General features: G+C 38.5%; 1 protein-coding gene across 4 annotated transcripts in view; it reads left to right on the forward strand.

Moving 5' to 3' along the window:
* The window catches only part of Ndufaf5 (NADH dehydrogenase (ubiquinone) complex I, assembly factor 5), a 42,465-nt gene extending 29,873 nt beyond the window's left edge, over positions 1-12,592 (forward strand). The window contains exons 9-13 of one of the 4 annotated variants that reach the window (XR_001233234.1): positions 6,470-6,553; positions 6,878-6,960; positions 7,103-7,206; positions 8,135-8,287; positions 12,297-12,592. Coding sequence is in view for 3 of the 4 variants with exons in the window: in XM_013512338.1 (XP_013367792.1) it covers positions 6,470-6,553; positions 6,878-6,960; positions 7,103-7,192 (257 nt within the window). In the remaining variant the exon portion in view is untranslated. Of the gene's footprint in view, positions 1-6,469; positions 6,554-6,877; positions 6,961-7,102; positions 8,085-8,134; positions 11,118-12,296 lie in introns of those variants that run through there. The other 3 variants (XM_013512338.1, XM_013512337.1, XM_005380887.1) reach the window with 3 other exon arrangements.
* Positions 12,593-13,289: the final 697 nt, after the last annotated feature.

Raw genomic sequence — 13,289 nt, forward strand, 5'->3', positions numbered from 1 at the left:
GGAATTGTTTCTGTATCTTTTAATCTGTTCCATTGATCTTCAGGTTTTTTTTTTTTTTTTTTTTGCCAGTATCATGCTGTTGTTATCACAGTAGCTTGATAGTATAACTTCAAGTCAGGGATTGTGGTGCCCCCTGCCTTGCTTTTGTTGCCCAGAATTGCCTTTGCTATTATAGGTCTTTTCTGGTTCCAGATGAATTTTAGAATTGTTTTTTCTACTTCTGTGAGATTTGCTTTTGGAATTTTGATTGGAATTGCATTAAATCTGTATAAGTTTTGGAAGTATGGCCGTTTTCACTATATTGTTTCTTCCTACCTAAGAGCAAGGTATATCTTTCCATCTTCTCATATCTGCTTCAGTCTCCTTTTTCAGAGTACTATAGTTTTCAGTGTAGAGGTCTTTTACATCCTTCATTAGATTGATTCCTAGGTATTTCATTTTTTTGGATGCTATTATGAAAGGTGTGGTTTCCCTAATTTCTCTCTCAGTGAGTTTGTTATTTGTGTATAGGAATGCTATTGATTTTTGAGTATTAACTTTGTATCCAGCTACATTACTGAATTTGCTTATTAAACAGCATTTTATAAATGGAGTCTTTGGGGTCTTCTATGTAGAGTATGTCATCTGCAAATAATGATATTGTAACTTCTTCCTTTCCTATCCTTCCTTTTATTTCTTTCTCTTGTCTAATTATTCTGGCTGAAGTTTGCAGGACTGTATTGAGTAAGAGTGGAGACAGTGGACATCCTTGTCTTGTTACTGATTTTAAAGTAAAAGCTTTTGGTTTTTGTCCATTTAGTATGATGTTGGCTGTTGGTTTGTCATAGATGGCTTTTATCAGATTGAGATTAAAGACCATCTATTCTACTTTTCTGTAGGATTTTTATCATGAATGGGTGCTGGACTTTGTCAAAAGCTTTTTCTGTATTTGTTGAGATGATCATATGATTTTTGTCCTTGGGTCTGTTAATATGGTGTATTACATTTATTGATTTATATATGTTGATCCATCCCTGCATCCAGGATGAATCCATCTTGGTCATAGTGTATAGTGTTCTTGATGATTTGCTGCATTTTGTTTACCAGTCTCTTACTGAGGATTTTTTCATCTATGTTCATTAGGGAGATTGCCCTGTAATTTTCTCTTTTAGTTGAGTCCTTCTCCAGTTTTGGTATCAGGGTAATGCTTGCTTCCAGGAATGAATTTGGAAGTATTGCTTCCCTTTCAATTTCATTAAAGAGCTTCAGATATAGTGGTGTTATCTTTAAATTTCTTATAGAATTCAGTGAATCAGTCAGGGCCTGGGTTTTTCTTTGTTGGTAGGTTTTTCATTACATTTGGATTTCATTGATTGATACTGGTTTATTTGGGATTTTTATTTCTTGATTCAGCTTTGGTAATTCGTATGTATGTAGGAATCTGTTCATTTCTTCTGGACAATCTTAATAAGATTTTCCATCTGATTAGAATACAGGCTTTCAAAGTAGTTATAGATGATCATCTGGATTTGTACAGGGCCCATTGTGATTTCACCCTTTTCATTCCTAAATGTGTGGATTTGAGTCTTTTCTTTCTTTCTTTCTTTCTTTTTTTTTTTTTTTTGATAAGGTTGGATAAGAGTTTGTTGATTTTAATGTTTCAAAGAACCAACTCTTCAATTCATTGATTCTTTGTATTGTTTTTTTAGTCTCCAGTGTGTTAATTTCTGCTCTACTGTTTATAATTTCCTCTCTTGTACGAACTTTTGGCTTAGCCTGCTCTTCTTTTTCTAGAAGTTGGATGTTCATCATTGAGTTGTTTATTTGTGCTTGCTATGTTTTCCTGACATGGGTGTTCATTGCTATAAATTTTTCTCTTAGGACTGCTTTCATTGAGTCCCAGAAGTTCTGGTATGTTGTATTGTCATTATCATTTAATTGTGGAAACTGTTATTCCTTCCTTAATTACATCTGTGACCCATCGATTGTTCAGGAGGGTGCTATTTAATTTCCATGTGTTTATGAAGGTCTTGTGGTTTCTTTTGCCATTGATTTCCAGTTTCATTTCACTATGGTCTGCTAATATGCATGGGATAATTTCAATTCATTTGCATTTAATGAATACATTCTGTGAATATGTGATCTGTTTTGGAGACTGTCCCGTGTGTGACTGAGAAGAATGTATTCTGATGTTGTGAGGAGGAGCACTCTGTAGACATCTACTAACTCCATTTATTCAAAAGTTTCGTTCAGTTCTAATATTTCATTGTTGATTTTTTGTCTACTTGATCTGTCTTTTTGTAACAGTGGGGTATTGAGATCTTCCATTACAATTGCATTTGTGCTTATTTGATTTTTTTTTGTGCCCATCAATATTTGTTTTACATAGTTGGGTGCACTGGTATTTGTTGCATATATATTTGTGATGATTATCTCTTCCTCTTGGATTGTTCCCTTTACAATAAGAATGTAGTAACCTTGTTAATCTCTCTTAATCAATCTTGGCTTGAAATTCACTTTGTCTGCAAATGAATAACTGCACCTTTTTTTTTCTGGGTTCTTGTTGCATGGAATATTGTTTTCCATCCTTTGACTTTCAGTCTGTGAATTTTGTTTTGAATTAAATGTTTCTCGTATGCAGCATATTGTTGGAATTTGCTTCTTGATCCATTCTGCCGGTCTGTTTCTTTTGATTGGTGTCTTGAGACCTTTAACATTGATGGTTATAACTGATATGTATTAACTTATCCTTGTCATGTTATTTTCCTTTTGTTGCCCCCCCCCCCCCCGCTTTTCCCTAGGTTTGTTTGGCTTGCCTGGTAGATTCCTTCTGTTGGGTTTCATGGAGCTGGTTTGGTGATCCTAAATTTCCTCAGATGTTGTGTGTCATGGAAGTATCCTATTTCTCCATCAGTTTTGAAAGGTAGTTTTGTGGGGTACATCAATCTGGGTTGAAGGTTGTTTTCCTTTAGAACTTGAAATACTTTAAGCTCTTCTTGACTTGAGGGTTTGCTGAGAAGTCAGCTGTGATTCTGATGGGCTTTCCTTTATAGGTGATATATTTCTTTTCCCTATCAGCTTTCAAGATTCTATTGTTATGTTGAATTTCTGGAATCTTGACTATGATATGCTTGGCTTGGCTGTAGAGGTTTATTTATTTATTTATTTATTTTTCATTGTGGCTAATTGGAGTTCTATATGCCTCCCTTGTCTGTATGTCAGATTCTTTTATTCTACATGGGAAGTTTTCTGCCAGGATGTCTGTGGACTGTTTTTTTGTATCACTCATGCTATCTCTTGCTTTTTCAATGACCGTAATTAGTTTTATTCTTCTTTGCCTCATGTAGCAGCTGCTATATTGATTTCTCATGGTCCCTTGCTATTTTTAAGAAATCTTTCTTTTCATGACCACTAACCACAAGCCTGTCTTCTATATCTGAGATACTGTCCTCACATTAGCTTGATCTGCTGCAGATACTTTCAATGGAATTTTTATTCTTATGAATATCTGCTTGAATCTGCCTTATAGAATCCATTTCTTTCCTGTGCTGAGCATTCATGGCTTCCGTAATTGTCTTAAGCTCTGCTATATTTTTTCTCTATATCTGCTCTAGAGGCATTAAGCATGGTTTTCATTGTGACTCCATCTCTGCAGTTATGTAAGAAATTATTTCCGATTTGATTTTTTTTTTTTAAGAGCCTTTTTGTAACGATAAACCACTTCAGAGAGGCCCGGTGGGTGGCTTTTGGATTGTCCCAGCTCATTGCCCCCTGGGTTTGCCTATGGTGAACTGGATTTCTAGGGTTGCAGCTTGTTTCAATGTCCTCATTTTCTTTTCTTTTTTAGTTAAATTCCTGGGGTGATGCTTGTAAATTGCCTATGGTGGGTTGCTTTACTGCTAGTAGTTAGAACTCTTAGGAAATGACTACTTCACTGAGGTATCTTTCAGGTGTAGCTGGTTTTTGGGTTTTGAGTCTGTTGCAAGATCCTACCTCTTCAATTTGTTGGGGATGAGGAGTTGCTGCCTGTTTGGCCCAGCCCTTGGTTCTTTGGGCCTGTGCCACTGTGTTTTCTGTGACCCTTAGTCAGTCTCAGTCTTAGAAGAACAGCTGTTTAGAACAGTTATGTCAATTTTGGCTATAGTGGTACCATCAGCAGTGACAATAGAATCAGACACAGCCTAGAAAATGTCAACTGAGCTAACCATTAATTTGCCACCTTTAACCATATGAACTAGATTTCTGGTTATATAACAAAATCTAAAACAAACCAGAAAATTATATGCAGCATACAAGTCCTTAATATGTCAATTTTGCCCTCAAGGGTTAAAATTTAAAGTTAGTTAGGGAGAAAATAGAGAAGTAGAAGAAGAGAGATTAGAAGAAGTAAGGTTGGGGATAAAGGGGGTCACCCTAACTTTGGAAAACTGGTGCAGAAGACTAGAGGGACAGAGAGAAGGAAGAGATAAAAAGAACAGAACCACAAAGAGTCTAGAAACCACATTCACACTGATATAAAATCAAGACCAAACAATGAAGGATAAAAAAACAGAAACAAAACTACAACAACAAAAAACAAACAAGAGAGAGAGAAAAAAAGTCCTTCCAGGTATGTCTCTGTTGTCACTGGTAGACAGCGTTGTGGACAGAGTCCTGATCCATGCCAATCTATCTCAGCAAGCCAGCCATAGCTTTTTGGCTGTGTAGTGGATAATTTAAGTGAGTCTGCACCTTTGGGCTGAGACGAGCCTCATTTGGCTTGCAGCCATCAGTGTACTTTTCATGGGCCTGAGCCCAGCCGGGAGCCACTAGATGGAGCCTGCAGCCTCTCTGAGTTCTGAGCTCAGCCGGCCCCTCCCCAAGATGGCTCCCAGCCAGTTGCTCTCATACAGGATTACTGGGCCCTCAGCATTCACTGCCAGCTGGTGCAGTCCTTCACATCTACTGCTCCCCTTCTCTGCTACGTCTCTCTGTGGAGGCCGTTGGGGTCACCAGCAGTCACACCATGTGTCCGAAGGTTTGAATCGCCCCTCTCGTGCAGTGAATCATGTCTCAGGGAGAAGGCGCTGTTGGCTACCTGTTTCTTCGTTGAATTTTCTCTCTTTACTCTCTCCATGGGCTTCGGTTTGTGCTTCAGCTCTTTCCTGGACCCACTTCCCTCCTCCTTCTTCAAATTGCTCTATTCAGCGTCTGAATGACGACTCTCAGAGAGGCTGTTTCTCCTCTGCTTACCATTCTGCCATCTTGGTGCTAAATCCCTAGTCTGGCTATCTTGAAAGCCTAGAGCAGTGGTGGCAAACCTATTGCATGCATACTGCAGTGGGCTGTTTGTATCACTGAAAGCTCTAAAAGGTTCACCATCACTGCCTAGAGTGATTGCTCTAAAATAAACCAGCTGTTTTATGACAATAAGAAAAAGCTTCTATTCCATGATGATTAATCTACTAGTTTATTCTTCATGAATTGGGGCTGTTAAATTTATAGGCTGTAGGACATTAAATTTAGAATCAGAGATTCATTATTTTAAAGAATAATATGAACTTTTGAGAGAGAGAAGAAAAGGTTTAGTTGTTATAACTAATTTTTTATTGTTTTTAATAAAACTATTGAAGTTTGATAGATTATTTTTAAATATACTGAATACTGATGCTGTGAGGTTTGTTTCTTGATCTGTGAAAGTAGAAAAATAAAACTAAGGAACTGACAACTATGTGAAGTTTAATAAAAGAATATATGTAATGGACTTTTATTTCTGGAATTCTTTTTTTTTTTACAAATTGGTTTAAAATCCCTTTGAAAGCAATTTTAAATATATGCAAAAAGAAAAATAAAATTATAAATATATAACATTGATTTTTAGTAAAAAATAGTAAAATATACTAGCTTTTAATCATCAACTTTAAAGAAGTCTAAAAGTAAATTCTGCTGGAAACCCCTTAAAAATGTACATAATTTTTGCTTAATCTTGTTGTAAAATCTGAAAATGGATAGTAGCTTTGGTAGTGTCTAGTGAGTCTCATAGCCATCTCTTCAGAGTTCATCGTCCTATTCTTGGCTTTAAAGGAGTGAGGCACTGTGCCATTTGTTCTGTCCTCTTTCAAAGAACAGAGCTAAAAGGGACATAAGATGTATCTTGCTTAGAAAGGTGCTCCTCAATACTTAATGACTCACCTGGGGAGTCGGTCTCTTTTCTTTTGCCCAGATGGCTTACTTTAGACTACTGCTGGCACTGAAAGCATTGTAGGGCTTCCCTCCTGAGTTTTGACTTCTTCACCTGTCTTAATATTCAAGAGGTTTCAAGCAGTTTTACCTCAGAAGTACTGAGAAGCCTAGTGGTAATCTGAAAGTGAAATGAGATTTAGGTTGTTTTACATGACTGTCAGAGACTGAGGCTAGAAAACACTGTTGGAGGAGATGTGTTAAGTCTGTGATTTTGAGCTACTCGGGGTGTTTACTGTATTTTCTCAAACTCCCTGTAATATATTTTTAGGTATGGGAGAGAGTAACTGTTCCTGGAATAGGAAAGCCCTGCTGCACCGAGACACGATGCTGGCGGCTGCGGCAGTTTACAGAGGTGAGGGGGCTGACCACGCTCTGCCTTTGCCTTCCTGGGAAGCTTGAGCCTTGTCGTGTTGGTTCCTTTAACACTGCCAGTGCCTTTTCTGTTCCTGTGAAGATACAGCCAGACTTCATGTCCTTCCTCTCAAAACACAGGTCCTGTAGCACTGTATCTTTTTCCAAACACCCTTTTTATCCTTGTCAGCCCCTCCATATTAAGAATTTTTCATGTGAGGCATTCTCAGAATCCTACAGTTACCCTAGTATGCATTTTTCTTTGGAGGAGGTGATTTTTACTGAGCAATTTTTTTCAGACTGTAACCATTATTTGTCTTTATAGAAATGTACAGAAATTCGGATGGTTCAGTACCTGCCACATACCAGATCTATCACATGATAGGATGGAAATACCATGATTCTCAGGTAACATGGTTAAGACATCACTTTCTTAGTGGGTGCATGTTTCTGTTTCATTGTTTGTCAACTTAGGGTGGTTTTTTAAAAATATATGACAAGGTTAAGGGGTTAATCTGTTTCTAATATCTTTAATCTTTATTATTTTCAGGCAAGACCAGCGGAAAGAGGTTCTGCAACCATGTCATTTGGAGAGCTAGGGAAACTGAATCTTATGTCACAGGGGAAAAAATCACAATAAATGTTTTATTCAGGGTAATCCACAGTTTTATTCGGGTAGTTCACAGTTTTCATGACAAATGGGTAGCTTTCTGCCAGATATGGTGGCATACACACACCTGTACATAATCCCAGCTAGTTGAAGCAGGAGGATCAGTAGTTTGGGGCTAGTGTGGGCAACTTAGGTAAGACCCTGCCTCAGAAAAAAAGAAAAATGAATAGTTTTTATATCTAAAATAACATTTTAGGGCAAGACACAGTTTATAAGCTGTGTACTAGCAGACTTTTCAAATAATTAGAATAATATTACATCTCAGTTTAATAACCATTTCAGGTTCACATTGTTTATATTTTCATAAGGATGCTCTATTTAGTGATTTAGGTACCTTTTTTACAGATTCAGCCTAAAAGCAAAGAAAGTATTTTCTTGAAAACCTGTGAATATGCTACTCTATATAAATGCCTGCCTTAATGGGAAAACATTGCTCATCCTGACATTCTGTACCATTTTCTCCTTCTGGTCTTTTGTTATTTCTGTGGGAGGACCACAGCCATAGCAGATGAGAGGAGGCACAAATTGGTAGGTTCTAAGAGATCGGGCCTAGAATGAAAACATAGACTTTTCATAATGACTGTTACAAGATTCTTAAGCCGGAACTGTCACACTGGTGTCTTTGTCTTGAAGAGAAACAGAAGATTATGTACCTTCCCTGGAGCTACTGTTTGGTTTTGGACTTTAGTAGAGCATGTTTGACTGTTTCTTTTAGAAAAACAACAGAATTCTAAATCATAATACTTTTTCACCTTCATGATCTGAGTGAGACCACCATGGTTTTAAACACCCCACCCTACCCTAAGAAGGAAGAAAACATTTTAAAGAATTACAGAGGCAAAGTCATATGTAAAAGTCTCTGTACAGTGATTAACGTGCTATTTATCGTTTGGCTTTCCTTTGTAATTTCAGAGCCATAGCGCTGTCATCCTAATCCAAGTTCGCTGTCCTCTTGTCATCTTAAGTTTTAAAATTTGGAAACAAGTCAAGTTCAGATAGCTTAGAATTGGTAGGAAGAAGATGGTGATATACCAGAAGCAATAAGGAAGCTGGAAGCAAACAAGAGTGAGTTCTAAGGCTGTTTTCTCAAATTAGTGACAAGCTATTTGCTGTTGTTTTTTGTTTAACCTGGGCTTGGCCCCAGCCTCTCTAGTGTTGGACAGTTTATCATGGTGTTTACTTCCTTCTGCCGTCTCAGTCTTTCTCCTGCTTGACTACCCTCCTGCTATCTTACAAGCACCAGGCTGTTCGTGAGTAGAGGGCATGTCTTACTCTGTATAGAGCATGGTATTTTGCTCATAATAGATATTTGTTTACATTTTGAATAGAATTAAATTATGTAAAAACCATGCCTTTTGAAGGACAAAGTAAAAAACACAGATTTTTTTTTTTGGTTTTTAGTTTTTTTTCCGGTACCAGGAATTGAACTCATGACCTTGTGCTTGCTAGATCCCCAGCCCAAAACCCAGATTTTAGAGGCGAAAAATTACTGCTGGGAAAAATCACTGGTAACCTTAACACTGGTAAATTTGATAGCTTTATTGTTTTTTGTTTTTAACACAAAGTGAAAAATAGTACATGTGTTTTTATTTTTTCCCTTTTTTAGATCATTTTCTTTATTAGTACATGTTTATAGTACATAATGTTTACATTTCTAGTGTAGAGGTGGTACATGTACCTACTACATCTTAATTCCTTTTTTGCTCTATGTTCCCAAAAGGACATGAGCATATATGCATTAATATTTACTTTTGAAGAATGCATATGAAATTTAAGTGTTTATTGCTGAGGAGCAAGGTGTGTGTGTGTGTGTGTGTGCGCGCGCGCGCGCGCGTGCGCACGCTCGCATAGTTACATGTGCGTTAGTCGTTCTATGACAGTGCTTGTTGTCAGGGGTCCCAGGCATGGCCAGAAAGTAGGAAGAAGATTTATACTTTCCTATTTTTAAAATTTTTCTACAACTTTGAATTTTCTTAACAAACATGTTATTTCTGTTTAATGTGACAGTAGTAAAAGTACTTTTTAAGTTATTCCTAGCTTTTTTTTTTTTTTATTTTTTTTGATACCAGGGATCAAACTCAGGATCTTATGCTTGCCAGGCAGGTGCTTGTGCCTCTGAGCTATCCCCAACTTTAAGTTAATATCTACTTAAAATGGTCTGTCAAGCTCTAATTGTTTGGAACCCTCAGGAAATTCATTTCTTTGAGTAGTTGTGTTTTCCAAATGAGGAAGAGCTCATCATTTGGAGACAAAACTTAGGTTTTTTTTTCTTTTTTTTGTGAGACAGGGTCTTGCTATGTAGTTCAGGCTGGCTTTGAACTTGCTTAAGTATCCTAGGCTGGCCTCCAGCTCATGGTGATCATCCTTTCTCATCCTCAGGGATTATAGGCATGCATTACCATGTCCAACTGAAACAAAACTTTTTAAGAAAGTCTTATCAAAACTCTTTCCAGCTTTAGGTGTATATAGCTTAGTTGTAGAACACTTGCCCAATTTGCATGAGGCCCTGGATTTAATCCTTGCCACTGGAAAAAAAAAATTACCATTTCTTGACAAACCCAGTTACTGTCATAAACTGAGGATGGACTTTGTTGTTTGTTCCCAAATTGACTAGCCCCCAAAATGAGGTGGTTTGTTTTGAATCTCTTTTCTACACTTTCCTCACTTGTTGTCACTTGGCAGTCTTAACCTAACAAAAGTGAACTTCGTTAAGTTAGTTCTTGCCCCTTCTGATCTGTTCTAAGATTAGTATTCAGATTATAAAATCTTGAACTTGTGTATATAGTAGGAAAATGGAAGTAGATTCTGGGAGAAGGACTATCTTTTGGAGAAAAATTCATAAGCTTTATTGGTTCTTTGAACAAGTCTTCACTGAGCTTCATGTGCCAGTCACCCAAGTATTCTCTACTAGTTGTCCATCTAGTAGGGCTTCAGTGTATGGACACGGTGACATCTGTTGGCTATTAGGAGACCTGGATTATTTCCTGCTTCTTGGCTGTTTTCTAGGTTGCTGGCTTAGACTAGAAAATTCCAGAGGTAGCAATGTGGGAAATATTTTGGTGGTCGGGGCGGTTTACTGGGAATTGAACTCAGGACCTTGTGCTGGCCAGGCAGGCACTGTGCTGCTGAGCTGTATCCTCAGCCGAAAAATTATATTTTTAACTCAAAGATTGTTTATAGAGAAACTTCTGTAAGGATGGAAGAGGCCCACATATATCAAGTATGTAATGTGGTTTTAGGAAGTTATATAAGTGTGTAACTTGTGAAGCACTTGTGAAGTCTTTCATTTCAAATCCTTTAGTACCATTTTCATCCACTAGGTGGAAACAGCTACCTTGTGGATAGTGTTGAAGACCTGTATCACAGTTTTCATACTGATTATATATCCCTTACGTAGAAATGGAATGAAAATGTGTTACTATGAATTGGCTTCTTGCTAGGATAGTAATGAATATTAGACATTTGGAAGAAAAAATATTTTATATGCAATTATTATTTTATGCATTCATAAATTTCCATTAGCTTGTCTTGCCTTAGATGAAATGTTTTGAACATCTTTTGAGAGGGCAAGAGAGGATTTTGTGGTTAATATGAAGTTTAGTTTCAAAAAACTTATCGTAAGTGGATGTGCCCTTCCAGAAATTCCTATATTTCAACTTTCTGCTTAGGTACTTGGCAGATAAATCTTGCTGGTTTAAAAAGCATTAATTTGAAAATAATGGTGCAGTGAGCCCTGATAAGTTGTTACTAACAGATGAGGAGATAATATTTTGTTATCTGTGGTGATGTTAAAATATGTCCACAAATTCTTTGATATGCTTCTTTCTTTACTTTTTATCTGTACACGTTAGCAGCACACAATGATTACATTCTGTGGTGGATTGACATCTGGTGGTCAACTTGTAACCCCCAGCTGAACTGAATCAGTATGGTGCTGGGTATGGGAGGCCCACCTGAGGACTGTTGCCGGCAGTATAAGAGGCAGAACTGGAGAGGAAGAAGTTTAGAGGCTGTTAGGAAGGCTGTTGGGAGATGTTGAGAAGCTGTTGAGAAGCTGTTGGGAAGCTGTTAGGGAGCTGCTGGTTCTCTTGAGCTATTTTGCTGGAGGACCTTGTCATGCTGGCTTTCTTGATGAACTTGGCTGTTCTCATCAGAGGAGCTTGGGACCTTGTCCTTGAAAGTGGTTATGGTTCACTTTGGGGGAGCTCTGGTCCTCACTTTGAGCATCACTTCCTGGCTCCAGAGGGAAGGATGATGCACTGCTTAGTCTCCTGGAGCAGCTTGTCATGTTGGCTTTCCTGATGGGAACTCGGCTTTCTTCATCATTGGAGGAGCTCGGAACCTCACTGTTGCTGAGGATGACTGTGGTACTTTCCGGGGGAGCTCTGGTTCTTACTTTGAGCGTTGTTTCCTGGCACCAGTTCAGATCCCTCAGCCTGCTAGCACAGATCGCTCTTCCCACTGGCACAGACTTTCTAGCTTCCACCACTGACCTTTGGGCTTTCCCAGTGCAGATCTGTGAAACAGGCCTGCATGAGACACTGTCGTGGGTGCTAGGCATCCAGGTGGACTCATGGGAGGCATTGCCCTGGGCTCTAGGTCTTCAGCTGGACTCATGCAGGACATTGCTGTGGGATCCAGGCCCTCATCTGGATTCTTTGGTCCTTAGTGTGTGGATAGATTTCCTATACTCTCTAGATATGTGATTCTTTGGGTGACTGTTATAAATAATCTTATAAAAATATGTGTCCTGTACTGTATTGTTCCCCTTGCAAAACCCCAAACTATAACACATTCCTCGTGGAGAGCTGGTACATGAACATAACACATCTTAATTTTTTTCCATCCCCCTTCCCCTCTTTTCTCCTTGTTTTCATCACTTGGTCCACTTCCTGTTTGTAAAACATCTATTTCTTCTTATCTTTTATCCTGCTCATTATATTGAGGGGCTTTATTCTACTTGCTTTGAATATGGGGACAGTAGTGACTTTTTCCAACAGATGAATGTGGAGGTAATGGTGTCTCTTCCAAGACACAATAATAAAAGACATTGCTTCTTCCTTGCTCTATCTAGGGTCATTCACTCTGGAAAAAGCTACCTATTGTAAGGCCATTAAGTAGCTCTATGGAGAAGTCATAGGGAGAGACCTCCAGTCAAAAGTCATATGGGGGAGCCATCTTGGAAGCAGATCCTCCAATCCCAGGGCTGCTTTAGATGACTGAAGTTCCAGCCAGCGTTTGACCACCGCTTCATGAGAAACTGTGAGCCAGATCCATGGAAAGTGAGAAAATAAATGTTTATTGTTTAAGTCCATACCAACTGAAGCCTGACCCACAGAAAATGAGAAAATAAAGAAATGTTTGTTGTTTAAGTCTCTGTGTTTTAGAATGATTTGTTACACAGAATGGATAACTAATACATTCTTTCTGGGAAAAGTTTGGTGCCCAGGGGCATGCTGAGTTGTTACTCTAGGTATAAAGCACTCCACTTACTTAAAATTGGGTAAAATTGATGTAAAACCACTTTAATTCATTACCAGAGATTACCATGTTTGAGATATTCTTACCTGAAGGTTTGATTCCATGGTATCACAATAGAATTTAACTTTACAGTGTTATGTTTAGTAGGCCTCAGATTTCACTCCCTAGGATGTCCTGTTAGTATCAATTTCCTAGAAGCGTGAATGCGGCTATTTCCAGGGGGAAACCAGGCAATTTGGGAGGACTCTGACCGTAAGAATTCAGTGAGCTACACAGCTGCACATGGGCTCCTCAGTCAGTTCCCTTTTTGTTCACTGTTGAGTTGCTGACAGCTCATTGTCGGGATGGCCTGCTGATACAACACACTTGTTAGCAGCTTCTCAAATGAGCCCAACACTGTGGAACTAGTACGGGTTTTTAGAAAGGCAGATTTGATCCTGTCTCGGTAGTCGCTGTTAAAACCAAGCAAAGGTTGCCTGCCTGCCCTTTCAAAGTGGCCAGTGTAACCAGCCTGTCTCCAAACTGCTCCTGCAGGAGTCGTGTGCGTGTTCAGGAGGCCCCTTGCTGGTGTGTCAGAGCCAGCCTG

Source organism: Chinchilla lanigera, unplaced genomic scaffold, assembly GCF_000276665.1.
Source record: "Chinchilla lanigera isolate Chin_1 unplaced genomic scaffold, ChiLan1.0 scaffold00014, whole genome shotgun sequence".
Taxonomy (NCBI): Eukaryota; Metazoa; Chordata; class Mammalia; order Rodentia; family Chinchillidae; genus Chinchilla; species Chinchilla lanigera.